Source organism: Nannospalax galili, unplaced genomic scaffold, assembly GCF_000622305.1.
Source record: "Nannospalax galili isolate Female #2095 unplaced genomic scaffold, S.galili_v1.0 scaffold983, whole genome shotgun sequence".
NCBI lineage: Eukaryota > Metazoa > Chordata > Mammalia > Rodentia > Spalacidae > Nannospalax > Nannospalax galili.
In genome coordinates this window covers 647,151-674,563 of record NW_008350255.1, presented here as the reverse complement: position 1 = coordinate 674,563, position 27,413 = coordinate 647,151, and the positions used below count along the sequence as shown (strand labels likewise).

The 27,413-nt window shown below is 46.0% G+C and overlaps 2 protein-coding genes across 4 annotated transcripts; both read right to left on the bottom strand.

The window, feature by feature from the left end:
* Nucleotides 1-689: 689 nt before the first annotated feature.
* Nucleotides 690-16,780, bottom strand: Lsm11 (LSM11, U7 small nuclear RNA associated). Its single transcript, XM_008847392.2, is given in 5 exon segments — nt 690-6,225; nt 6,660-6,743; nt 10,437-10,576; nt 16,369-16,508; nt 16,510-16,780. Coding segments are annotated over 5 exon segments (1,008 nt in total). The 5' UTR covers nt 16,743-16,780; the 3' UTR covers nt 690-5,814.
* A 1,458-nt stretch (nt 16,781-18,238) lies between these two features.
* Thg1l (tRNA-histidine guanylyltransferase 1 like) lies at nt 18,239-27,209 on the bottom strand. Of its 3 annotated transcripts, XM_008847391.2 has the most exons (6): nt 27,000-27,209; nt 24,592-24,768; nt 23,717-23,886; nt 22,153-22,241; nt 20,970-21,077; nt 18,239-19,984 (listed from the first exon to the last, which is right to left on the bottom strand). In XM_008847391.2, the coding sequence occupies exons 1-6, from the start codon at nt 27,188-27,190 to the stop codon at nt 19,823-19,825; spliced, it is 897 nt and encodes a 298-aa protein (XP_008845613.1). In that variant the 5' UTR covers nt 27,191-27,209; the 3' UTR covers nt 18,239-19,822. The 3 variants fall into 3 exon arrangements, with proteins under 3 accessions (XP_008845613.1, XP_017657230.1, XP_017657232.1); XM_017801741.2 differs by lacking the exon at nt 24,592-24,768; XM_017801743.2 differs by lacking the exon at nt 27,000-27,209 and having other exon boundaries at nt 23,717-23,791; nt 24,592-24,658.
* Nucleotides 27,210-27,413: the final 204 nt, after the last annotated feature.

Here is a 27,413-nt window from a genome sequence, read left to right as displayed (position 1 = left end):
AAATGGCACCTTCAGCAGAATGAACTGATATCAGTGAGCACAAGACAGAATAAATGCACAGGGCAACGACTGCAGTTTGGGGCTTGGAAGAGAGAATTCATAATGCAGGCCAAGTTCCTTTTCTAAGCATAAACTAACGAACTTGGGGAACAAAGCTGCCTTAAGAATGGTGATCCAGATGTTTGCTTGGTACTGAAAAGTACAAGGTAACAATAATGCAATCCCAAGTGGCTTCAAATATTTTATGTGTGTTTACACACATGTATGCCCTTTTGCATTTGTGTGTATGTATGTATGTACACTTCCAAGCATGATCCCTTTGCATCTGTGCCTACACCAGAAGAGGGCACCAGGTGTCTTCTCTCCATCACACTCCCCTGTGCCCTTTGAGGCAGAGTCTCAGCTGTTTCCTCAGCTAGGCTGGACGTACCAGAGAACCCACTGTCTCCATCTACCTTGGAGTTGGGGGCTACAGGTAAGTGTAGGGTGCCTTGGCTTATTAGGTGGGTGCTTGGATTTGAACCCTGGTCCTCATGGTTACACTTAACCATGTTCTTAACTGCTGAGCCATCTCTCCAGCCCTAGTTTGAAATATTTTAACTTTTTAGATGGGTGTCTTCTCTTGGTAATGGTTCTCCTTATTCTTCCTGCACTTCCCCCAAGTTAACAGAGACTAAGCAGCCGGAACATGAATACAATCATATTTATTAGTTTCCAGACTCCCATTTGACACGTACCTAGAGCAGAACATTGCAAACTGAAGTCACTAGCAGCAGTCTCTCCTCCCCCCAAGCAGGAAGAGCCCTGTTAACAATAAGGAGAAACGTGACAATGATAGTTGTGGTTTTCCTTTTAGCAGTTGGTACAGGAATACTCAAACTATAAACAGTCATCCAGCTTTAGCCTTGTCTGAAAACACACCAACAGTCCTGGTACAGAGGGTTACAGCTGCCAATAGGCCGACGTCTTTGAATGTCAGTTTGGAATAAGCAAATCGCTTTTTCAGTTGTTGTAGTTTTGTTTTGTTTTTTTATGAGACAGAGTCTCACTCTGTAGCCCTAGCTGGCCTGGAACACACAGTCATCCTCCTGCCTCAAGTCTCCAAGTGCTGGAATTACAGGGTGAACTGGCAGACCAGCTTTTAGGGCATAGCTTACCGTCTGCTTTACAGTCAGGACAACAGAAAAAGGTGATCAGCTGCTAGGGAGCCCAGCTGCACAAAGGCAGCCAGCTCACCACTGTTGAAATAATATCCCTGAAATTTTCAGACATTTTTCTCACAGCTTTGAAAATATAACATCAGAGGTAGCATGACATTTGCTCCAAAAGACTAAGAATCAAAAGCAACTGTGCTGCACTGGGAATCCCTTCTGCATCTTCCCCAAGACACGGCCCCATGCCTTCAGAGAGCTCTGAAAGAAGCATCAACTCCGGTAGCTTGTCAAACTACTTTGTATTCTAAATAAATGAAAAACCAACTCAAGGTCTCGGTGTACTGATTTTCTTTTCCTAGATCTTCCAACCATCCAAAGCCATTTCTTGAGAGAGCAAGAGAATTTGAAAGCATTTAAAAGCACTCAAAACACTGAGAGTTAAGGAGGCACAACCCTTCTTCAGCACCCAGAAACCCCAAAGGTTTATCATAAATCCACCAATTTGCCAAAAGGTTATGACAGACTCCTGCCTCTATCACACAGGCCAGGTAAGATATCTCTGCTTTGCAGCACAAAAAGCCTTCATGAGGGACAGGTGATCTGAGTCATGAAATGCAGCTGGCTGCATTCTAGATGTGGTGCAGGAAAAGAATTAAAACAGCTGCCAAACTACTCTATGTATACCATCATACTCCCTCTGAACCAGACTTTCCCATAGCAGCCATCATTCATAAACACACACAACTGAAAGTTTGGGGCAGCACCAATGACAGCTAGCTGTCTTTGAATAATTTTAACTTTCTTCCTAAAGGCAAAATATAGAGAACCTGCCAGGCATGATGGTACACACAGATCTCTGCGAGATTGAGGTCAACCTGGTCTCCATAGCAAGTCCAGGCCAGCTGGGGCTACAGGGAGACCCTGCCCCCTCCCCCTCAAATCTAGAGGACATTTAAAGATGCAATTTACAGAACCAATTGCATTTAATGACTCTGCCTCAGTTGGTTGTCACAGAGAGCAAGTAGAATACAGACATCCACTTTGCACCACGTTAGGTCTCCGTTTCTTTGTCTCAAAGGGAATGTGTCTACAGATCTCTAGAAAGCTCATGAGGCTGAGACAGCTCAGGGCTCACGACCTGTCCATCTCTGACGGTGGATTCTTTCTGAGTGAGGACAGCCTGGGCTGCTCCTGCCCCTCCAGCAGCTCGCATCCAGGGTTCACATGCACCCACACCTTAATGCTCTCTGCCTTGGTGTGCACCAGGCACAGAGAACAAGGTGCCAAGTGCTCCAGTGCCTCAGATACTGATAACTGGTGAATCATTTCAGAAGTGGCCTGCCTGTGGGCCTACGAGAGCAAGCCTGGGCTTCCAACTAAAACAACCTAAGGGGATGCTGCACTGTCAGTGGAGTACACAGGGTCCCTTCTGTGGACAAGGAACGGCATGTGGCATCGCTCTGGCTGAGAGATAGCTTCCATTTCTAAATCACCTAACAGAGCAAGGAGAACCCTGACTCCCACACTGAAATCACACATTTAATGCTTAAATCACCCACTTAATACTTAAAAAAAAAAAAGTTCCCAGGACCAGATTTAGACACTGCCGACTCCTCCCCTAAGCTTTTGCAGTGTATGACTTTCCCCAGGGGGTCGGGGTATGCTAGTCAACACTTCCACCACCTCTTGCAAGTTGAGCACAAACAAATGCCAGGACATACCTACATTCTTGGTGAGGTCCTGCGTATTGTATTTGGGTGTTTAGAGATTCCTTCAAACAATCAAAGCTGTTTGTTCAAAAATAAGGACTAATCTTAACAAATTGCCCAAGTCAGAATCCTTGCAAAATACAGGAGAGCAGCTTGCCAGCATTCTAGTTGTGGAGGAGCCCCCTTGGGTAAGGGGCAGGGAGAATGGGGGGAGAATGGAGGGATGTCTTCTAGGATGCAAACAGCAAATATTACTTCCCCTATTCTTTCCTTCTCCTAAGAGAAACTTCGGTCGTTTCCATAGCAGCTTTTACTGACTGACTCATTCACTCATTCACTCACTCATTCATGCTGGGACTTGAACCCAGGGCTTCATGAATGCACATGCTCTATCACTGAGTTACTTAACCTCCACCCAGCCACCACAGCAACTTACTATAATGACCTATTCAATAATATTTTTTTTTTAGCAGCAATATATTATTAGGACTTATTTTTCTTTATTTTTGAAAATTTCTCCAATAATAAAGGCAATACTTTTAAAAACTTATTTCTCTAAAAATAATGATCATGCTTTGTACAAAACAGCACATTTCTTTCCTATTCATTCCAGAACCACTGTCCAACTGGCCAATATAATGGAAGACATCGTGTGATGGAGCACAGATGGCTTAAAGATCGTTTCACAGCCAGAATTGTCATATTGAGGGGAAAATTGTAAATCAATCCTTATAGTGATCTGTGAAAGCTACGTACAAACATGAAAACTGGCACGTGTATAAAGTAAATCAGGTGGACCTACCCAGGCCCTGGAATGAGCAACACTCATCATGTCCCTTCTGATTGCTCATCTCTACATTACTGGGAAAAGAGAGCTTCCATCAGAGCATCAGCTAAAGGACACCAGAGTAGACGATGGAGGACAACCACACGGGGGGGGGGGGGGCATAGGCAACACTGCCTGATCCACCTGATGGGTGATTTGGGACACATGAGTCAGTGAGCACTTAGACCAGCAGATTACAAATAACTGTTAATGCAACTCTGCCCAGAGCCTCTCTAAACTTTAGGGCACCTGGTCTGGCTCTAGAATGCAAGACACATTTAAAAATAAAAACAAAGAGAAAATAAACAAAGTCCACAAGTTCCCCTTTGGGGACAATGCTGTTTGTAGGTGCACACTCTTCCTTTGAAACTGCCATACTATCTCTTGAAAAGATCAAGGGAATTCTTTCTGATAATTATAAGAAAAAGGTGGGGACTGGGGATAAGGGGGAGCAGCAAAACAAAGAAACCTCACACTCCTCTTAATGAGGTATTCTTGAGAACTTCCACCGACCCTCCAGGTGAAGGACTGGAATTGGAAAACAGTTGCTGAGTGTTCACTGACTTCTGATGATGGTGACGAGCCCATGGCGAGAGATGCCTAGGAAGACCCCTTTCTTATACAGCACCTGCCTTGCTCAAAGACAAAGAGAATTCTTGCAGAACTATGAAATAGTAAAAATTACTCACGGCACTTAAACATGTTGAGAGGCTAAAAAATGCCTTCTTTAAGTTCTGTCACAATGCCCCGGTGAGGTAGGTGGCTGATGGGGAAACTGAGGCACAGTGGAGTTATACCTGCCCACTTTTCATTGTCTGATGAGGCAGTGGTCCAGCCAAAAGAGGAGCCAGTGTTCAGCTCCTTAAATGTTACCCAGCCTGATTCTCAGGAGGCCAATCCATATTCTACAATAAACACAGCAGGGAAATTTTTCTGTTCATACATTTGAACTAATGAGCTATTTCTTATTCTCACTTTGAACATAAGTTATCTAAGATAAAGCAAATATAAACAAAACCCAAAAAATCAACATTGCAGTCTAACAGTCTATGTCAAGATGCAGCCCATTCTGCACTTGTGATTGAAAAGCGTATGGTGACACAATTCAAGTAGGAACATCCGCGGTCTTCGGCATTCCTGTCACTCAAGCCTACCGGTCAGTCTCATGCCCTTTAGGACACACCCACTCAACTTTCTAGGAACTTCTTTGGCCTGACACAGAATGAAAGCACCACCCCTCTCTCACGGTGTAACAATTCTGAGACACTACACAAAAGCAGCCCTCCTGCAAAGGGGACTGCCAGCTGTGTTATGCACGTGTATTACTGAGCTCATATGGAACTCTCTGAAGTCAGACATGGAGGGCACATGAGGACAGTTCACATACCACAGAGCACATGCACTAGCACCATGCCATGGAGTCAGAGAGGACAAGAAGCACAAGCACGTTATAGTCCCATCTGGTATGTCATGTGCAGAGGCCACCTCTGGTGAAGGGAAGACTAGTGAGCGCCCGCACTCCTTCCCAGGAGGAGAGGGGTCACAGCAGAGCAGCCACTGCTGGATGCTGCCCGGAACCACCCATCTAAATTTCACTCCTACACAAGTTGGTAGCTTTCCCAGACCTCGCTGATATTCAAGGACAATAAATTTCATTTCTTGATCAAGGGAGAATTGTGTAGAGACAGTTACAAGACATGGGTGGAGGGCTCTAGGGCAGTTTACACTGCTGCTCTTAGAATCAAATCCATGATAGGGCCTCAGCTTGTAAAACTGAGACCATTCTTTCCCATGTCCTAAAGTTTCTGAGGAGTGAATTCCACTCATACCGTGACCCCTGAGACAGAGGGAAGAGCTTACATTAGGCTTGAGAATCTGAAGTAGGCAACAACAGCTAGTCAGATGCACGTACCTATGAAGCCTTTCCCCATGGCATGAGTTCAACGGCCCCTCTTCCCGAAGCCTGTCCTCCCTGGAGCTCATCTTCCAGAGGGTGAGCCTGCTCTGTCCTCTGCACATGCAGGACCAGAGGGAATCATTCCAACTCAGTCTCATTGGGATACTAGGATACAGTAGGAGCAATTCATGCACTTTATTACTAAAACCCAACATGGGGCCGAGCTGGTCACTGTGCAAGATGAACCAGCAGTACGTTCTCGCCTCGAATGAAAATCTGATTGATGTGCCGTGTGAATACCTGCTGGTAATCTACCTTGGGCTTTCGCTTTTTCTTACGGGGCTGGCCCCTGGAGAGGGTGGTGGCCCTGGAAAAGGTACCTCCCACACTGGACCCTTCTGTCCGTGTAGTCCTCCCTGACAGCTCAGATCTGGACTCCTCCCTTGCAGATGCCTGCAGGGAAGAAGGGACTGAGCGGGAACGCTTGTGTGAGCCCCGGTCAGTGTCTCCATGTCCCCACACTGAAGCCACCTTCCAGGTGGAGGTCTGGGAGTATCTAGACAGAGTGGAGTCTTCGACTGCAGACTTAGAATCCGCTTCCTTCTTGGAGGAATCCTGAAGTTTCAGCCGATCAAACAGCTACAAGGAAAGCAGAGACATAGGTTAATACCTGTATTCTTCCTCTTCCAACACATATAAAGGCCAGGTTCCTTTTAGTTATACCTTGTGGACCTCTTGCACTGAAGTCCTTTTTTTAAAGATAGCGATCAGTTTTCAATTTCTGGCCATAACTCAGATAAATCAGTAAGCATGTCAAAAAAAAAGGTAGCCCTAACTTCTGTGGTGTAAAGCTCAACAATGTTAAAGCTTTCTAGGAGGTCACTTGTCTCTCACACATGCTGGTAAGCAGCAGCTGCATCCGGCACCAGCTGGAAGTTCGTGTAAGAGACTAACCCGTACAGGTACAGCTGGCTCACAGCAGGGCTCGGACAGCCTGCTCAGTGGGCTCAGGGACCATGGTTTCTAGGCTGGAAAGCGGGATGGGTACTCAGGAGGTCAGGGGAGTGGCCTACCCTAGTAAGAGTCAACGAAGAGTCCCGTTCGTATGCTTTGCCCAGAACAGGTTTACGGTAGGTTTCATCCACATCTGTAAGTGCCTAGAGGAACAGCCCAAAGGGGAGAAAGGAAGATCATTTTATAGCTTTTAAAAGATCATTTAGAGAATTTAAAAGATCATTTTATAGCTTTTTGGGGGGAGGGAGGCAGAATATCTAATCACTATAGAACTAACCTGGTAACTCAGCTCCTGGGCACAAGAAAACGCTAAGGCCTGGCACCCCTGCTTAGGAATTCCAGGCTGCTACCAAGACATGAAATGAGTTTTCCTGACAGATGGCCAGCCCTTTACAACACATGGTAGAGATTCTGAAATTCCAGTGTGCATACATATCCAGGAAGCTTTTAAAACTATAAACCTGAGGCTTTAAAAGCATTAAAAAAAATTAAACATTAATTTGTATGTATGTATATGTGCAAGCGCATGTGCACCACCATGAGTGTATGAAGTCAGAGGGCAACCTGAGGGAGCCTGCTCTCTCCTTCTACCATGTGGGATCCAGGGGTTGAACTCCGGGTGTCAGGCTTGGTGGCAAGCACCTTTATCCTCTGAGCCATCTTGCAGGACCCCAAGGCTCCTGTTAGAAATTCTCAGAACTACTGTTTAAGTCAGAAACCCCAGGTGGGCCCGCTGCAGGACAGCTGCAGACCACATGCTGAGAAACACCACTGCTCCTTTATTCTTCAGTGTCTGCCTTATGATGACAAACTAACAGAGGTTAACCAGGGTGATGCACAGAGTTACTAGTGAGTTCTCACCAGGAAGCTCACCCTCACAGGACAATTATTAAAATGAGAATTTCTCTAAAGAATGTAAAATTACTCTATAAATCAGAAGAAACAGTAATTACAACTACTATCAATAAATAAATTCTCTTAAATTCCTTCCCTCAGGGCCAGGTATGGTGGCTCACACCTGTAATCTCAGGGGACTAAGGCAGGCAGACTGTCACAAATTTGAGGCAGTCTGGGCTATATAATGAGTTCCAGGCTACAGAGTGAGACCTTGTCTCTAAGAACAAATGAAGGAACTAAGTAAACTCTTTCCCCTTAATGATAAAATTATCACAATACTTTATCCTGTGTTTTAGAAATGAGAAAACTGAGGCTCAGAGCAATCACCTTGCCTCTAGGTAACAAAGCTACCATGTGCTGAAGCCATTAGGATTTGAATGAAGTCTGTAATAATTAAAAGCATGGGTTTAGGGATCATAAAGACCCAGGATAAAGGCTTGTACTTTCACCTGTTAACAGTAAGAGCTGGACCTCATCTAATTTCTCTAGACTCGACCTTCATTTGTGGAATGGAACAGTAGCAGAACTTACAATTAATTCATGAACTGAAGATATTAAGGGAAGCTAAGGTAGGAAGATGGCAAGTTTGAGGCCAAGCTGAGCTACAGAGAGAGAGAGAGAGAGAGAGAGAGACAGAGAGAGAGAGAAGAGATAGAGAGGAGGGGGAGAGAGAGAGGAGAGAGGAGAGAGGAGAGGGGGAGGGGGAGAGAGGGAGGGAGAGAGAGAGGGAGGGAGAGGAGGGGCGGAGAGAATGTGTATGTTCATGCATGTGTGTCCATGTACATTTGGAGAGAGAGAGAGAGAGAGAGAGAGAGAGAGAGAGAGAGAGAGAGAGAGAATGTGTGTGCTCATGCATGTGTGTCCATGTACTCTTGGAGGCCAGAGGTCAACCTTGGGTATCATATTCCCCAGGAGTCAGTTGCCTTGTTTCTTGAGACAGGCTCTCTCACTGGAACCTAGGACTCCCCAGTTAGGCTAGGCTGGCTGGCCAGTAAGCCCCAAGGATCCTCCTGTTTCCACCTCTCAAGTGCTGTGATTACAAACACATACCAACATGGTTCAGTACTTTATGTGGGTTCTGGGGATTGAACTCTGGTCCTCATGCTTACACAGCAAGTACTTTATGGACTGAGCTAGTTCCTCAGACCCAGAGTGAGTGTTGAGGCTAGCCTGGGCTACAGATACCCCTTTCCCCAAAAGTTTGGCTATACAGAGCCGTATATAGCATCCGACACACGGCAGGAAATCAATGTCAGCAACTAATGTTATTATCCAAAGGAATGTACCGACGAGGGTAAGGCACAAGGGAAAAGACAGCTGGAGATGGAAAAGAAAGACTAGAGGCTAGAGAGAGGGTGCAGCGGCTAAGAGCACGAGCTGCTCTTACAGAGGACCCACATGGTAGCTAACAGCCATCTGTGTCCAGTTCCAGGAGATTCAACACCTCTTCTGACTCCATAGGCAGTGCACAACACAGGTGCACTTACGTGCAGGCAATATACTCAGACACATAAATGAAAATAAAATAAAAATATTTGAAAGAAATACCAAAAGGCCTTGGCAGCTCTCTGTTAACCACCTCGTGTTGTGACTGTACTGTGACATACCCCTCCTCTCCTGTAAGCATCTAATAAGAAGACAGCAAGTCCCTATAATGTTAAGGATGTGTGGTACACTTACACTGTCTTAAGGAAACACCATGCAAAGTGTTTGGCTTATTAGTGTCTGCTCAGCCTCTATCCTCTTTCTTCCTAAATATACCAGAATACCAGAATGAAATTCCTTCCTGAAGCCTCTGGACCTGAAAATGGACCCAAGCAAAGTGGGATTCGATAAAATTTTTATTTTATTTATTTATTATTTTATATGTATTCGTGTATTGTCTGCATGTAGGTAAGTACACCCATGTCGTGCAATGCCCTCAGAGGGCAGAAGAGGCTGTCGGATCCCCTGGAACTGGAGTTATGGATAGTTGTTAGCTCCCATGTAGGTGCTGGGATTCGAACCCAAGTCTTCTGCAAGAACAATCAGTGTTCTTAACCACTGAGCCATCTCTCCAGCCCCCTTGATAAATATTTTTAAATGAATAAACGAATGGCTGGTAGGAAACCTATTTTAAATTACTAAACAGGCAACCTTATTCCTTAAGGTTAGGACTCTCAGCCTTGGCACTAACGGCGTGTGAGATTAGACATTTTTTCTTCAGTGGAGGACGGCTGTGTTGTGCACTGTACAATGTTCAGCAGCACCCCCACCTCTGGTGGCCAACAGCACCTCCCACAGATGTGACTATTAAAAACAAACAAGAAAACAAAAACAATCCCCAGACACTGTCAATGACTTTGGGAGGAAAGGAAGATTAAATTGCCTGATTGAGCATCACTGCCTTAAGAAAGGAAGCAAGAAAAGTAATTACTTTTCTTTTGATATTCTTGTCCAAGAGTATATAAAAATTTCAGTTCTGGGGGCTGGAGAGATGGCTCAGCGGTTAAGAACACTGGTTGTTCTTGCAGAAGACCCGGATTCGAATCCCAGCACACACATGGCAACTAACAACTAACTGTCCATAACTCCAGTCCCAGGGGATCCGACAGCCTCTTCTGGCCTCTGCAGGCATTGCACAACACAGGTGCACTTACCTACAGGCAGGCAATACATGCACACACATAAAAAAATAATAAAACATTTAAAAATTTTTTTCAGTTCTGAGAAGTTTTGTTTTTATTTTTTGGGGAGGTCTTTTTGAGACAGTGTCTCTGTAGCCCCAGCTGGCCTAGAACCCACTATGTAGACCAGGCTGGCCTCTATCTAAGAGATCCACCTGCCTCTGCTGGGACTAACCGTGTGCGCCACCAGGCCTGGCAGGAGAAGTTATGTTGAAGATTTTGCTTATTAAAGAGTTACTCAGACCCTTCAGAAATTTATGAGCAGTTAATTACCATATTCCAGAATTTGTCAAATGCAACGAGGAAGCCTGTGCAGACGCCCCGAAGTCCCTTGAAAGTGCGGATGTGAACATTCACCTTCACCCCCTCCCGGATGCAGCGATGGAGCTCACCCAGAGGGCTGCCTTCGTGCACTGAAAGGAGAGAAGACTGTCAGCACATCACGAACACCTGCCTTCATGCCAGGACCAGCCACGACCACCCAATGCAGCCAGCAAACTCAAGGCAAGCAGCAAAGCAGCAACCTCCCTCTACAACTGGGAGCTCCAGGAGCAACAGAGTACAGCCAAGAGTGTGGATGAGCCACAAGGGACAAGCAGCCATCCTTCACCACCCAGAGATACACCTCCAGTTGACGGTGCTTCTAAGATGGACCGCCACGTGAAAGGCCGCTGCAGTCAAGAAAAAGATCAACACAAATGTGCACACCAGCAGCTCGGTTCTTCTCAATTCCGCATCTCTGTGTAGTTCTCGTAAACTGCAGACCTAGCTCACGCTTCTCCAGCAAAAGCCTTGTTCATATGTTTGAGGGAATCACATCTGCCTCCAAATACATGCCATCCACTCAAAGAAAATGGCCTTTCTATGACTTAAATATTATTCATTAAAATCAACACGTTAAAAACCTGACCATTATAATTACTTCCACAGGTAATAGAGCTGTTCATTTGAGTAATTTTATGTGTCATAAAAGTCTGAAGTTCTTCAGAAAAACAAAGTTGTTATTTGTAATTGCATTTATTCTATTTGAATCAATAGTTGCTATTGCTGCCTTTAAGAGGAATTGATAAATTTAATACTTTTAAAAAACTGTTAATTTTGCTGGGAGTGGTGGTGCATGCCTTTAATCCTAGAACTCGGGAGGCAGAGGCAGGCGGGTTTCTGTGAGTTTGAGGCCAGCTTGATCTATAGAGTGAGTTCCAAGCTAGCTTGGGGCTACAGGAAGACCTTGTCTTAAAAAGACAAAAAGAAATCACTTTTATTTTTAATTAGCATATACAATATTAGAATTCACCATGGCCACATCAAACAGAATTTGTTTTTCTTGTAGACTAGCCTTTTGAGATAGTCTCTGCAGGAGCTCCCTGGAGTCACTGGTATTTCAATGTCATCTTCTCACCGGGAAACAAAGGACCTGATGGTGTGCAGGATGCCTGCTTGGCATCTGGCTCCTGAGATTCCTCATAAGCATCACACTAAGAGAGCAGAGTGCTGACACGTGGAAGAAATAATGGACATGCAGTTTCAGTTTTTATGATGAAGGATTCTTTTCTCAAAGCTTGAGAACAGTGATGGGTGTTTCTTATTTCATGTTAATTTCTCTCTCACGCTAAGCTGGCTCTAATATTAAAAAAAAACAAAAAACAAAAAAAAACTTCCCCAAAGAATGACCCTCAATACAAAAAACTTGATTATTTTTCTTGCTGATATGAAAGAGAACAGCCCCGGGCTTGCTTCAGTTTGGATAACTAAGGCAGCTCCTCATTGCTGAGTCGGAGTACAAATGAGAGTCCTGACGAACGAAGGAAAATACCCCTGGAAGAAAATGACTCAACAGATGAGACGTAGGAGTTTACATGTCAGACTGGAAATGTGTGACAGGTACGGGGGGGCGTGGGGGGGGGAAGCAGCCGTAGAAAGGAAGTAAGAGCGCTGGCCTGAGCGTCATTTCCTTGTAGCAATGGCTTCAACTTCTTTGAACTGATAAATGTGTGTGCACGTCTGCATATGTGTTAAATCAGGCATTGTAAGCATATTGAGATCATTACAACTAGTGAGACCTTGGTGAGTACACTTTTCCTTACAAGTGTGTTTTCTCATTCAGAAAATCAAGTTAGGTTAACGTCTAGATTAATTTTGGGACTAAGTCTCTATTCTTCAACTACTAGAACTGATCACAATGCCCGGATGAGACCCTTGGCACACAAATATGCACTGCACCTGCCTCCCACACATACACACTGGGAAGGGGCACTATTGCATTCTTCCCAAAATGGAGAGATCAATAGTTCTTCATTCTAATTAAACAAGCGGCCAACTCAGGTACTGAAGTCTTGTGTTGGTAATATTCTTTTTTTCTTCCAAAGATTTAATAAGGTGTAATTCTAGGAAGCATAAGGAGTTATGTGGGCAAAAACCTAACACCAGCACTGCCTACACAGACAAACTGTTGAGGCAAAAATGAGCTTCCCATTCTAAACCAGATGTGCATTCTTCTCTAGTCATCTCTGTGAGACTCCAAACAGACAGGAGCCAGGCTTCTGAAAGTTAATGTGACAAAAAAGCATGTGCCTTATTTTAAAGAAAGTTTTTTCAAAATCCCCCTCTGGATTGCCACGATTTTGGGCCTTGCCTTCCAAGCCTGTGGCTATCATTAAGTTCAAGGCATAGATTCTTGAGAATTAAGACCTTTCCGGTCCCCTCTCCTTCTGCAGCACAACTCAGTCCACATCCTTATCAGATGCTCCCCTCACCAACATCCACATCACCCTCATTACTACCACCATCATCCCCAATTACCAGGCCATCTGTGCCAGGCCTCTGGAAAGTTTAACTTTACCTACATTATTTAATTCTCACAACCCAAACACAGAGGTGACATGCTAGCGAGCAGGGCCTTCTTCTTTTAGGTCTAGCCCCTCTGCAGCTGGTGCTAGTAACTCCTGGTAGTTTTCTAGACCTCTTCTAATGGCCAGGGCTTACAGCTCTCCCACTTTATGGCTCTTGACCAGCCTTCATCTTCCACAGACTAAGCTCTGTCTTCTCTGGCTGTCTCAGCACATCCTCAGTCCACTGCAGGCTCAGTCTTTATAATCTCTGTCCCCAGCTGCTCTCCGGAACTCTTGGGCCACCCTTGAGCTGCTGCTGGGTGGGCCTAGGGCTAGTGGCCTGGGAGCTGTCTGCTCTTCTTGTCTTCTGGTCTGCCCACTCTGTGACAAAGACCACAAGCACCTAATTTGAATGGTTATTCAAATGAGGCTTCACTGGGGCCTAGTGCTGCAGCACAAGGTGGGCAGGTAGTACAGGAGAGGGAGGGAGGGCCCCTTACACAGTTCTGACAGCCTTGGGTCTGCACACCACTAACCTTGTGCTTGGTCACAGTCTGTGCAGGTTTACCAGGCATGCCTGTCCTGTTATGTGTGGAGAAAGTGATCCTTCTCACTTGTGTGAGGACATCTATAAGCTGGGAAGACTCATTCAGAGGGCTGCTGGCTTGAAGCAGTCTCCTAGAGATACTGCAGGGTGAAGACATGGCAAGGTGACGACACTGCAGGGTGATGACGGTGCAGGGTGACGATACTGGGGGGGGGCAGCACTACAGGGTGACACTGCAGGGCGGCTGGATTGGTTGTGATTGCAGTTTTCCAAGCTGTTAGGCTGTTAGGGTGATGGCCTCCAGAACAGAAGTGAGAGCTTTTGACACAGCAATGATAGTTACAGTGGTTTCTGTGAGCTGACTGAAGTCACCGTGGAACAACCATGGCCCAAGTAGCTCAAACAAAGTATCCCTAACCAGATATGAGGCATTTAAAGTAGCCATGGCTGTCCTGATGACAGTTCCCCAATCACAGAAGTGGCTGGCTGACTGACAGCTCCAGAGTCTAAGACGGTGTTGGGACAGCTGAAAAGGGCGCAGTTGCCCCCTTCCCCAGTGGAACTTGAGGAGTGGCCAAAAGGTCCTTTACAGCCTAACTGGGCTCAGGCCACTGCAACAGCAACAGAACCCTATCTGCTGTCCTTACCTGCTGGGCATGGGGGCATTCCTGGGTAGTCTCGGCTATGGCAGAACCCCGGGAAGGGTCTGACAGCTGCCAATCAAGACACTGAACTGCTCATGCTTTGATAACGTCACAGTCATTTAAAAGGGGGAAACAATATGCTCACAACAAAGATCTACCATGAAATAGCACTCTTCTCTGGTGAGCTTTATCTAACAATGCCTATCCCCCACCCAGTCACTCTGAGGGAAGCTTGGGTCCTCCTGATCTGCCTCACAATTATTTCATTCCAATTTATAGTTAAGGAAGATGAGGATCAAAAAGTGCTGAAGTAATTTTCTCAAGGTCACTTACCCGGTAAATAGCCAAGCCGATCTTCAATACAAGCAGGTTACAAGTATTCTGACCTTTATAATTACATCAATCTAAAAAAAATAATGACCACTCCAACAATCTACAGAGAGTGACATTTCACACTGTTGAAAAGGTCCCTACGTACTACAGAACATTACTGTTATATAAATGCTTTAAAAGTTCATGAATTTAATCCTTACAGTGACAGATGCTATCACTCCTTATGTTCAACACCCTGGAAAACTGAGGCCTAGAGTTGAAGTAACCTGCCTAGAGCGAAACAGAAGTGGAAGGGGCCAGCATTCAAACCTGAGAGACCCATATTCGGTTGTCAAGAAGACTGACTTCTGTTACATGCAAATACTCCTGATTAACCTGATTTTTGAAGTCATTTTCACTCAGGCCCTTCTTTAATGCCAAGTCCTACACCTGATCTTTAGAAGAGCTCTTTGCTTAATGAATCTAATCCTCACACTTCTGTCACCTGCCTGTTTTCTGAAGGTTATTCTCTCCATAGCATCAACCTGTCTCTCAGGGAACTCCCCACTCTTTCAGGTGTTCAGTGACTAGGGTACATACTGTGCGATCTTGATTCCAGAAATGTGTTTAATCGTGAGGTGTGCACGGTCATAATACAGTAAGGTGTTCCACGGTAAAGCTAAAACCAGACGGAATGGAAGTATTTCCCCGATAGTCTTGGTAGCAAAGCAGTAATGGTAGAATAAATGCCACGCTGGGAGTTCAAGTGCAATTCAACAATCTGGTAGTGACAAAACAAATGGGCAAAATGTGGTACTGTAAAGTGCTCTCACTGTCTTTCTGCTACAGCTGTGCCAGCCAGCTCGAGAAAATCCTAGCTTGGGGCAGGGATATACTCTGGTACAGCATGTCATTCGACAAAGACACCAGAAACACCACACAGCTTTTCAGGATGTCTCTCCTAACAAATTTCTAGGAACACAGTCCCTTGCTTAGAAGCTCTTTTACTCAAAAATAAGTCATTTCATGGTGTGAAGTCACTTAATGGTGTAACAATGTAATTATCGTGTACAGATGCTTTGACTGAATGCAATGACTAAAAATAGGTCATTGTGTTCAAGGGGCTGATGTCAGAACTATTTGCCAGATGACAAAAGACATAACCCTAGGCTGTTTCTATTCCATTTATACAAGACCTATCCCACACTAGAAAATCTTTGTTGTTTACACCTTTACTCCGAGGACCTATTAGGAAGCTCCAAGAAATTCCCTTGTGCCATTTACACCTTCAGAATTTAAAGCACCCTGAACACATGGTAACCTAAGCCTGACAGTCCTGTCCCAGCCAGAGGTTGGAAACCGGCACCTGCGTTTCAGTGGCATCTGTGTCTGCGGCACTGCAACACTAACTCGCGAGTTAGTACTGTGCACATAGACTCAAGTCCCTGCGGCCAGTTCTTCTGCTAGCAGCACCCCAGACGCAGCTGTCACTTCCCAGGCTGCGATAGGGCAGCTATCTGAACAGATCTCCGCACTCTCCATCGGACCCTCAAATCCCACTTACCTTAATACTGGCTGAGCTCTCCCCCTCCACAACTTCCACATGCCGCCCCCCATTCCCCACGGGGGTCCCCAAGACCTCTAACCACTTCTGCAGACCTCTGATGCCCCGCACTGTCCGCGAACCCCTCTGCAGCTCATCCTCCTCCGGAGACACCTGTGCAGACCCCAGGGCCGTGGCTCGCAGCCAGCCCCTCTCCCCGGTTTTCAACCCCTGCAGACCCTTGCGGACTCACGGGCGACCCTCCCCGCCAGCCCGAAGCAGCTCTTCCCCGCAAGCCTCCCGAGCCCCGGCGGCGGCCCGCGGCACTCACAGGGCATCCGCGTGAGCACGTTGCGCGGCGCCTTCCTGCTGCGCCCCGGGCCCTGGCGTCGTGCCCCGGCCGTGCCGTCCGCGTCCTCCTTGGTCACCATGAGGCGGCGCAGGCGTTGGATACGCTCGGGGTCCGGGGTTCCCCGCGCCCCGCGCCCGGCCGCGCCCGCCGCGCCCGCTGCCCCGCAGGAAGCTCTCGTACTCCGCCACGTTGTTGAAACAGGGCGCGTTGGGGTAGGGGATGGGCGGCAGGCACGGCGCGTACAGGGCCAGCAGCGGGTCGAAGCTGTCGGAGCTGACGTCCAGCCGCGGGCTGGGCGGGCTGGCGGGGCTGGCGGCGCGAGCCGACCTCGCCCCCCACTCGCGCTCCTCCATGTTTGAAAGGCCCGCAAGCCGAGGCCGATGGGAGGAAGGAGCCGGGCCGCCAGAGGGCGGCACTGCGCAGCCGCGGAGCGGGAGGGCGCACTGTGCTGACGCGGCCGCCAGGGGGCAGCAGCGGCCCGCTCCGGGCAGCCGCAGGGGCGTGGCAGCGGCGGCGGGGCCGGCAGTCGGAAGCGTGGTGAAGGGCGGGGTGGGTGGGGCGACGGGACAGGGCATCTTCCGCCTCCCCGACAGCTGTCATCTGCCATTGTTGGTACTCTAATGCACTTTTCCCGCCATCTAGTTCATTCCCGCTTAGGGTGTTGTTGAGACTCAGGAGGTGAGGCCTGGGGTCAGCGTTTTAACATCCCAGGGCATCCTCTGCCCTCTAGCTTGAGGGAAAGAGGGCAATGCACATCTCATTTTGCATTCCTGTCAGTCCTACTCCCCCGGCATGGATTAACCTGTCTGGGCTCAAATCATTTAGCCTCTCTGCGTTTTTACTGTCAATCTAAACTACGGTAGGGAAGCCACCTACCTCCGATTCTCAGTACTGAAGAGGTTGCATATGTATGGCTGAGTGTTCCAGTCTAAGTACTATAAGCGATGGGTGGCTCCAGTCCACATTTCCTTTCCCTACACATAAACAGTGCACTAAGACCCTCAGTACCAAAGAAAGTTCATTTCATCGTTGGCTTCCTGAGCATAGCTGTAACAGGATTCAGAAAACCTACACTACTTTATAGCTTTTGTTCAGCAAACCTTTTTTCAAACGAGCTTCCAGACATTACCTCCTCATCCAGCCCAGCCAAGACGTCTCCAGCCATCCACAGCCACAAAACACTTTAACTGTCAACTAGTATGAAGTCTACACTAGTTGTCTGGTGTATACTTTTGAAAATGTAACCAAGAATACTAGAGTGTCTCCAAGAGGAAGTTGAAAATTAATGTACAACTGAAATACAGTGGAACAAATGCAAAGATAAAGATCAGGCAACAGCCTGTAGGTAATGGTTTTAACTTTAATATCCTCTGCCTGAACACAAAAATCTCAAAGCTGCACAACAGCCAGTAACCCAGCAAAACCAGTTTCTTAGCACTAACTCCAGTGAGCAGCTTTTCAGAACCTCAAAGCACACATTTTCTCCAGTGGCTTTATCAGAAACTTTGTAATGTATTCCCTACTTGTCCAATTTTGCTATGCCATCAACCTACCTTAAAATTTGCTCAGGCGCTGTATGTCTCACTGCCTCATCAGTATACTGAGGGACTTGTGTGCCCAAAGTGCTGTATACTGACAATCACCTATCAGAGAAAAAACACAAGTCCCACATATTCACACGGGAGCCTTAGATTGGCATTTTAAAATTAAGTATTCCGACTAAGTTTCTTTGAATATATCTCAAAGCCTCTAGATGTCTGCCATAACGTAGGAAAGTGCATCCTAGCTTTCTCAAAGACATACACAAAATTTAGACTCATATTCCTTAGAAACCAATTAAGTAGGCTAAGGGAGTTGAAATTTTTATTTTTTCTCAGAGATTTTAGCAATTAACACACATGAGCTCTATTGCTTCTTCCTGTGGAATGAGAATAGGAAGGAAAAAACCAGCATCGACAGATGGGGTGTCAATTACTGAAGGATGAAGCCACGCATTGCTCTTTCAAAAATACATTTTCTTCTTGGCTGTAATTCTGCAATGCAAGCCCAGACACTGGGGCATGGGCTGTCTCTTAATTCTTAATGGAGCCAAATAGCTTTTTTCCTCTAAAACATAAAACAAGAACAAGAGGAAACGTGAACTCATCACTTATCCCCGTGACCTGCCCACTGGCAACAAGATTTCCACTGTCATTTTCATCCCCTTCCCATCTCCATAGGGACATGAGAGGTGAGGTTATTCAGGACTCACAAGCATCCTCCAGAGCCACCTGAGACCCCAAGGCGAATGTTTACTACCACTCCCCACCCATTTTTTAAAATTATTTTATGCATATGAGTGTATTGCCTGCATGTATGCAAGAGCGCCAGTGTCGTGCAATGCCTGTGGGGTGCTAGAATTCAAACCCAGGTATTCTGCAAGAACAGCCAGTGCCCTTAACCACCAAGCCATCTCTCTAGCCCACCGCCCCATATGTTTTGAATCTTGCTATATATGTTGTCCAGGTCGATCTTCCTGCCTCAACCTCCCTCTTGGGGTGCTAGGATTAAGGTCTACCATCATACCAGGCCTGGTGCTCTCAAATTCAAGGGTCACTGCTGACATCATAGAGGCTACTTGGGAAGCATGGTTCAGAAGTCCAACAGGAAGTCAACCTTTACAACTCAAGTACTTACAAAGTACATGGAGTACATATTTCTCCACCCTTGTTCATGTTTACACATTTCTCTCTCACAAATACACACATTTATCTCCCAAATACACTTCTTCCAAAAAGGTGACTTTGGAACCTATGTCCCTGGCAAAAGATGATGATCATCATGCTGACGACTCCACAAAAATCAATCCCTGCAATGGTATGGAGGGATATCCAACCACTACTCATTTGTTCAAAGATGCCACCCTGGAGACTGGCATAAAGCCTTGAATTTTCCCTAGGATTCCTCCGTCTGCAGGCATCGTGCAGGCATGAAACCATATTTGCCTTCAAGAATGCCAAAAATGGATGCAAGCACATGGGCGTCAGAAGTGAGTTTTCCATCTAGTCAAGAACAGGTAGGTGGGGAGTAAAGTCTGGGCTCCTCTCTGTCACAGGTAAAAAGAGAAGACATGTTTCAGAAGATTTATGCTATAATCTAAAAATGACTCATCCTAGAAGACATGAATAGTTCTTTATAAAAATAGAATCACGATTTTGAAAAGAACCAAAGAAGTCATATTCTAACACTGTAAAAAAAAAAAAAGAAAGAAAGAAAGGTATTCTGCTTAAACAGAACAAGATTCACCGCCCCCATCCAGCCCTTCCTTCTCTCCATCCAAATCCAGTCATGCCCCTCCTTGTGCAGTGTTGTGGGCCAGGACTGCTTGGGCCACCTAAGGCAAGGAGACTGGGGAGCCCTGCATGAGTTGGCACTCCAGAATTGCAGAGCGTAGTCAGCTCTCTTCCTCTAGGATCTCTGGGTGTTCTTTCCAGAAAGCATCTCCCATGATGTCACAGTACAAGGGCATGGGCCTATTCCTGGTCCGAGTCACAGTTGTCTCTTGTGCTTCCTCTTCTGTTGGCAGCTTCATTTCTTTTATCACGACTTCATCCACCTACAGACCAAAGTTAAAGCAATGACACTGGTAACTCGGGAGTAAGATCAAGAGAGGAAGGGAGGATTTGGGGAAGTTCACTGTTTTCCTCGATAGGCCACTGACTGCCAGTTTGACTGTTTTTGGAAACGTGGCCATAAGAACAAAGAAGGGATTCCATTTCCTTGTTAGCAATGGATACAAAACTGAAGGTTCTTCCCTTCTGCCTGCATTAAGAAGTGTCCGAAGCTGTGTAAAGAAAAAGTGTGTAAGAAAATACTAATACATAACCTGAGGCTCCCAAGGGACTCTTCAATTCTTTATTTGGGGAGTGGGGAGGAAAGGGTTTATTTGGCTTACACCTCCCGGGTGGGACCCTTCAATTCTTAAAAACATCCATTCAGAAAAAAAAGCCTAACATAAAAGGAAACGAATTTAGAGAAGTAAGTATGCCCAGGAGCTGACAACACGGCACACACCAGCAGGACTAAGATTCAGGTAAATGTACATATCCATCATAGAGTATTAAATATGCCTGAGGAATCTCATGAAAATGCTGATAGTCTCTCGTGTGTGTGTGTGTGTGTGTGTGTGTGTGTGTGTGTCCTGTGCCTAATATTTCTTAGTGCTCAGTATTTTAGTTGTCATGGACCATTTTAAAGATACCACCCAGCAGAGGAGAAAGTATTTTTAAATGAAAGTGGCATTCCTCCTGTCTCTCCCTACCTTTGAAGAGTTTATTTGCTATGGAAACATGGAAAAGCAAGTGCACTGATTTTAAAACTCTGTGACACTACTTATATCTACTTGCAGCAGAAGTAAGGCCACTACTGACTAACAACAGAGCATCCAAACTAATCCTCTACATTGCCTATTGGAAAGGATCCACAGCTCAGGTTAGCAACCGACACCACATCTGCATACGGGGTGGCAGGTAAAACAAAGCCTGGAAGGACACAAGCTCTTTGTCCCGAGTCGCCATCGTTCCCTTAACACAATGCATTACCTTTTGCCATATCAACACCGTTCCTTTTTTGTACATCTGTGGTTCATTATTGTAGTTGATGTGGAATTCAGTAAACAAAATCTCATTCTTGTCTGCTGCAAGTGTTCCCTGAGAAAATACAATAGAAAAATCTCAGCACGCTTCCTTTCTCTCTGAACGTCCACAAAGTTGGAAGATGGGGAAGGATTTTTACCAACCATTTTATAGTACCTAATGAATTATTTTAATTGCAATTCAGATCACTTCACTACAGAAGTACACCCCAGCCCCTGCCATTCAAGTCCTATCTGCATGACCACATTCATAAAATTCTCTTCTGCTTCAAACCCTGAACAGTGAGGGGGAGACGGGGCCTAATGGTAAAGTGCATTGTGTACAGAACCCTGGTGTTTTCTTACTTGAGCACAGCGCCACCTCCATTTTAGAGATGAGAAAGTAAAGCTTGGTAAAATACAAACTGCCCAAGGCTGAAGGTTGTTTGTCTTTACTAGACCAAGAAAATCAAAATCTGAACTTGGCTCCTCCAAACTGGATGCAGCTGCTGGTATTCTACTATCGCTGCATACAAATGTTTGTCATTAATGTCAGTAATGAAGACAGCCGAGCAATTGCTCTCCAGGGGACACTGTATTAGGAGCTGTCACAACACATCGCCTCATTTCAGTGAGTCATCTTCAGGCAACACTGAAGGAACGCTGTCTCAGAAGGAAAGCCAGTGCTTACTTTTCCATGTTTTATATGCACCACGGCACTTTCCCTATGAGGTGGGAACTATTACTTCTTACACTTTATTGAGGAAGAGAGGATACACAGAAGCATGATCCGAGAATGTTTATTTGATTCCCAGAATATGGACTCCCATTATATAGATATTCTAAATTGAAGAAGTAGCAGGTGCCCAGTAGGGCATGGTATGAGGGAAGAGGCCTGGAGGACCGAGAAGAGTTCGTGCCCTATGGCAGCCAACACACGGCTGCAGCCAAGTGCAAACATGCAGAAATGCATTTTCCTGCTGTGGACACAGAGGCCTGGGGAGAAGCAATAACGGACCCCTGCTTACAGAGCAAGCAAGTTACAGAGCACTGCTATCAAGATCCTTAATGTCCTTCTGGAATGAAGCTGGAAAGGGAGTGAAGGAATGTAGAGGACATTTCAGAAATGTTATGGTGGAAGATCTTTATACCTTTAATCTCTCCTGAGCCTGTGCTGGTGTTAGTCCAGATTGTTGGACAAGTGCCCAGAAAACGGTGTTATAAAGATTATTGATGTGACCTGCGAGGAGCAAAAGAATGTTTAAAGAATCTTTGTTACATACATAGAATATTATACAGTGATGACATATGCAGTTTTATACATAGAATATTTATGCTTCCAAGAACATGAGAGCCCAGCCCTTTCCTCTTTACAGTATACAGATCTCAGAGCTATTTAGAGACTTGCCTAGTCTACACAAGGTAACAGAGGAAAAAGAATAGGCATCAAAAATCTATTTCCTGGGATAGAGGGATGGCTCAGCGGTTAGAACACCGGCTGCTGGGTTCGGTTCCCAACACCCACGTGGCAGCTAACAACTATCCATAACTCCAGTTCCAGGAGATCTGATGCTCTCTTTTGGCCTCTGAGGGCACTGTATGCATGTGGTGTGTTTCACAGATGCAGGAAAAACACTCATACACATAAAAATAAAATAAATACCCAACAATTTATTTTCTGAAAACAGTTTCATGTATTCTAGTATGGCTTATGTAAGTCTGCTAACTTATGTGTCCATCCTAGGAATACTTTCAAAGTTACTTGATTTGTACCCGTCCGATCTCTTTGTCAGTTCTTCTGGCAAAATAAAAATATGCAAACAAATGAAGTTCTCATAAACCCCACTATGGTGGTATAAGGCAGATGTCACAACTCAAATACCACTGGTGTTGGCACAAACTTGAATTCGAACAGAGGGGTGATCCCAGGGGAACGGTAAGGAACAGCAGAGACTGTGGAACATATAACCTCGTGTGTGTGCGTGTGCGTGTGCGTGTGTGTAAGCAAAAAGGCAGCTGCCACTACACAGGCGTGGCCTAAATTAAGTGGGAGGCAGAGTTACCACATCTTCTGATTTATAAAAGCAAATGGGCTGGAGAGATGGCTCAATGGGCAGGCGCACTGGTGCAAGCATGAGATCCTAGCAGCCATGTAAGAAGCCAGGTATGGCCACATGTGCTTGAAATGCAAGGTGGGGTGGGGGCGGAGACAGGAGGATCAGTGGAGCTTGCTAGCTCTTGGCCTAACTCACCCAATCAGTGAGGGACTCGATGCAATACAATGGAGAGTAATTTGAGCAGGTCACCCCACATCCCGCTCTGGTATCTACACACATGAGCACAGGTATGCACCTGTGTACACATACCACACCAACACACACCTGTGTACACAATACCATACCAACACACACAATGACCCTATAGATAGTTTTCCTATAAAATCCCCCAATTTTTCAAATATTGTTGATTAATTTGGGGGTATCAGCTGGGTGCAGTAGCGCACACCCATAATTTCCATCCCTTGGGAAGCTGAGGTGAGAGGAATGAATGTTTGAGGCCAGCTTGGACTATAGAGCAAATCTCTCAAAAAAAAAGTAATACTAATAAAATAAAATAATTTCACTCCTAATAAAATAGCTAAACCGAATTCAGACCCACAGTTCTAATGCATAGATTTGGTAGTTTAATTATAACTGTACATTTGGTATCACTTACAGTCTGCCTGACGCCAGCTGAGATAGTCCTTTAAGGTCTGGTTGCTAGGGTATACCACAACTCTTCCGTCAAAGCCTGGAGGATACAGAAGGGGCTGGTCCTCAAAGTAATCCCGCCAGTAAAACACGTAGCTGGAGGCGAACTGGGAAGCCACGAGAGTCATGAACTTACTTGCAAATGTAAGGCACATTGGGTGAAGCAAGAAAAGAAAGAATGTTTGATATTAATTCCACACCAAGATAGGACCTGTGGGTGCAACAGAGAGATGACAGAAATGGCCCAACAAGCCAGGAGACCAAAATATATTCCACTAAGGAAAACCATTTGAATATTTTGCCTATATACTTTAAATGTAGCCTGCCTCTCTTTCCAAACTTAAGCCATTAAGGAACACCAAACTGTTCTCTAAAGGATGAGATACAAAGTTTTAGTTCAGGTTTTATTTTAGTTTGGTCTTGTTTTTTGGTATTAGTTTTAGTCTTGGAAGAAAAGGAACCAATACTTTAAAAACATACCAATTCATTACCTAATGTAATTCTCTTAAGTTTCAAAATACTGCCAAATTAAATATAAGAATTATTTCCTTATTTTCAAGTTTAAATAATACTGCAACACACACAGTGACCAAGACTTGCAAAGCTGCCCGTGACTCATGAATGTTCTGTTTTTCTGATCTGTTTCTTGAGTCTAAATAGTCAATGGGGGTCAGTCTAAAATCTGGCTGATGGTCACAGAGGGCAAAAATCAGGGACACAGGAAATGTGCGCTGTGTCAACATCACCTGCAATCGCTAAGATCTCAGCTGTCATTACAACAAACACAAAAGCAGAGGATGGCAGGAAACACCCTAAAGCAAGGAGGCAGGCCGCAACTACCTGGCTCTTCTTTTAAACCAGTTGCTTTTCCGCCTGAATACAAAGCTGTACTCGTCACTCTGTCCATATGCAATCACAATGTCCTCCAGCTCTTCCATTACTGTCTGGGCACATTTGGTCATCAGATGAAGTGCTCGCTTGTCATTGGGTTTTGTAAAGTGGTGCTTCTCAGCAAACCTTCACAGAGGAAAGCGAAAAGGGCACAGAGCGTGGAGAGTTTATCACTGAGCACAGTTCATAGGGGCAGCTCAAAGAAGAGTGCAAGAGAATTAAAAGCCGGGTGTGGTGGCACCTGCCTTAAGCACTTTGGAGGCAGAGGCAGGTGGATCTCTGTGAGTTCAGGGCCAGCCTGGTCTACATAGTGAGTTTCAGGCCAGCTGGTGCTACAGGGAGACCCTGTCTCAAAAAGACCAAAAAAAAAAAAAAAAATAGCATTAGGAGGAACAACCTAAAACATACTTCCTTAGGAACTGCAGAAAATGCTGTTCGTAAAGCAAAGCGCGAGGATCCAAGTTCAATGCCTGTAACCCACATAAAAAAATCTGGCTCTCATGGAAGGAGAGAACTGAGAAATGACTCCTGCAATTTGTCCTCTGAACTCCACACAGGCTCTGTGGCACATGATACCACCGCCCCCTCCCCAAAGTAAATGCATTAAAAATAAAAAGTTAAGAGCACTGGCTGCTCTTGCAGAGGACCCAGGTTCAATTCCTAACACTCACATGGCAGCTAACTCCTAACTCCAGTTCCAGGGGATCCAATGACTTCTTCTGACCTCCTTGGGCATTGAATGACATGGGTGCACTTACATATATGCATGCAATACCCTCACGCACATAAAATTAAAAAAATATATAAAATTTTTTTTTAAAGCTGGGCCTGGTGATGCATGCTTAGAACATCAATGTTGGGGAGGTGGAGACAAGAGGATCCCTGGGGCCTCCTGGTGAACAGGCTAGCCCAGTTGGTGAGTTCCAGAAAAATAAGAGACCTTGTCTCAAAAAAACACAAACTGAGGCTGGAGAGATGGCTCAGCAGTTAAGAGCACTGGCTGCTCTTCCTGACTGGAGTTCCGTTCCTAGCACCCACGTGGCAATGTCCTTAACTCCAGTTCCAGGGGCTCCAACCCCGTTTTCAGCCCTCTCTGGGCACTGCACATACATGGTGCACTTACATGCACAGAAAGCACTCATACACATGAAAAAAATAAATAAAATAGATCAAAAACAACTTTTAGCATTTTACTTATTATTTTACGTTACGACTGTATTGCCTGCATGCATGTAAGTGCACCTGTGTCATGCAATGCCCTCGGAGAGCAAAAGAGGGTGTCAGATCCCCTGGAACTGGAGTTAAGGACAGTTGCCATGTGGGTGCTAGGATTTGAATTGGGGTCCTCTGCAAGAGTAACGAGTGCTCTTAACTGCTAAGCCATCTCTCCAGCTCCAGTAAATCAAAATTTTTTTTAAAAAATCAAAGTGGTTAGCTCCTGGGGAGTAACACCAAGACCTGGGGTCTGTGGGCCTCTGTGAGCCTGTGCACACAACCCCCTCCATGAGCATGCACAAGCCTACACGGGCACATACACATGGACCCCCCCAAAACACACACGGTCCCCACACATGGACCACCACACACACACTCTGACAGTACACACACAAGTGGATCCCCCCCAGTCTCACACATACACACACACACACACACACACATACAGAGCCATCATCCACAGATGGACACACACACCTACACCCACAGACATACCTGGACCACACATTGCCCGCACTCACACATACAAACAAAACTACAGGGTTTTTTTGTTTGTTTGTTGCTTTGACTCAACAGACAAAAAGGGATCCAAGTGCTAAGCTTCAATTCCCTTTCCTGTGAAGTTCACTGTACTGAGTGAACAGATGAACAGAGACTATTTACCTTATCAGGATGTCCTGAAGATCAGGAGAGGGTCAAAATGTAATTATGCCTGGCTCTTCTAAGTGCTCAGTAACTATCATTATAACTTATATTTCACGGTTACGCTCACTAATAACGTAGCTTTTTTTTTTTTTTAAACTAATGACACAGGGGCACATTGTCAACTATTGCCCGCAAGTCAGGCTTATGGCGGCTTCTAGGTCAGCCCTCATAGAAGCTAATAAAATAGGTGGGCCTTTAAGTACTGGGCCAGGAAGTGAGACTGTTCCCCAAATTCTTCCTAATTGGCTTCTGCTTACGTAACCCGGGCTCTTTCCTAATTAAAGCACCTAGTGCCTTTTAAACACCTAGACGGCCTGGCAGGAAGCGCAGACAGCTACCTCTCCCCGGGACGCTCAACGCCGCGTGCTCATTGGCTGCCGCGCTACCCCGGTAACTGCCCAGTTTCCCGCTCCGCACTCGCGCTCCAGGCAGCTCACCGGTGGAAATTGCGGCCGTCCAGCCGCACCACCACCCAGCAGTGCGGCAGGCAGGAGTCATCGACCTCGAAGCTCCGCACGTACTCGAACTTGCTCTTGGCCATGGTCACCCCCAATCTCACACCCCGGCTCCAAGTGACGGAAACCGAGGACGAGCAACAGAGGACCTGAGCGGCGAAGGAAGCCCACATTCCCCACGCTATAGGCGGGGTACGCCCGCCCCGGAAGTGCCTTTAGGTCTGGCGGCCGCTCTAGCCGCCCAGGAGGTCTCCCCCTCGCCTCTCCTGTGTGCCTTCTTCCCTGCGGGTCCCAGGGCAGTGCGGGTGGGGACTCCCTTTCCTGGCCCATTCCTCCTTTCTCCTCCCCACCCTCCCGCAGAAAGTCACTCTCGCGAAGCTTCGACACGTTGTCTGG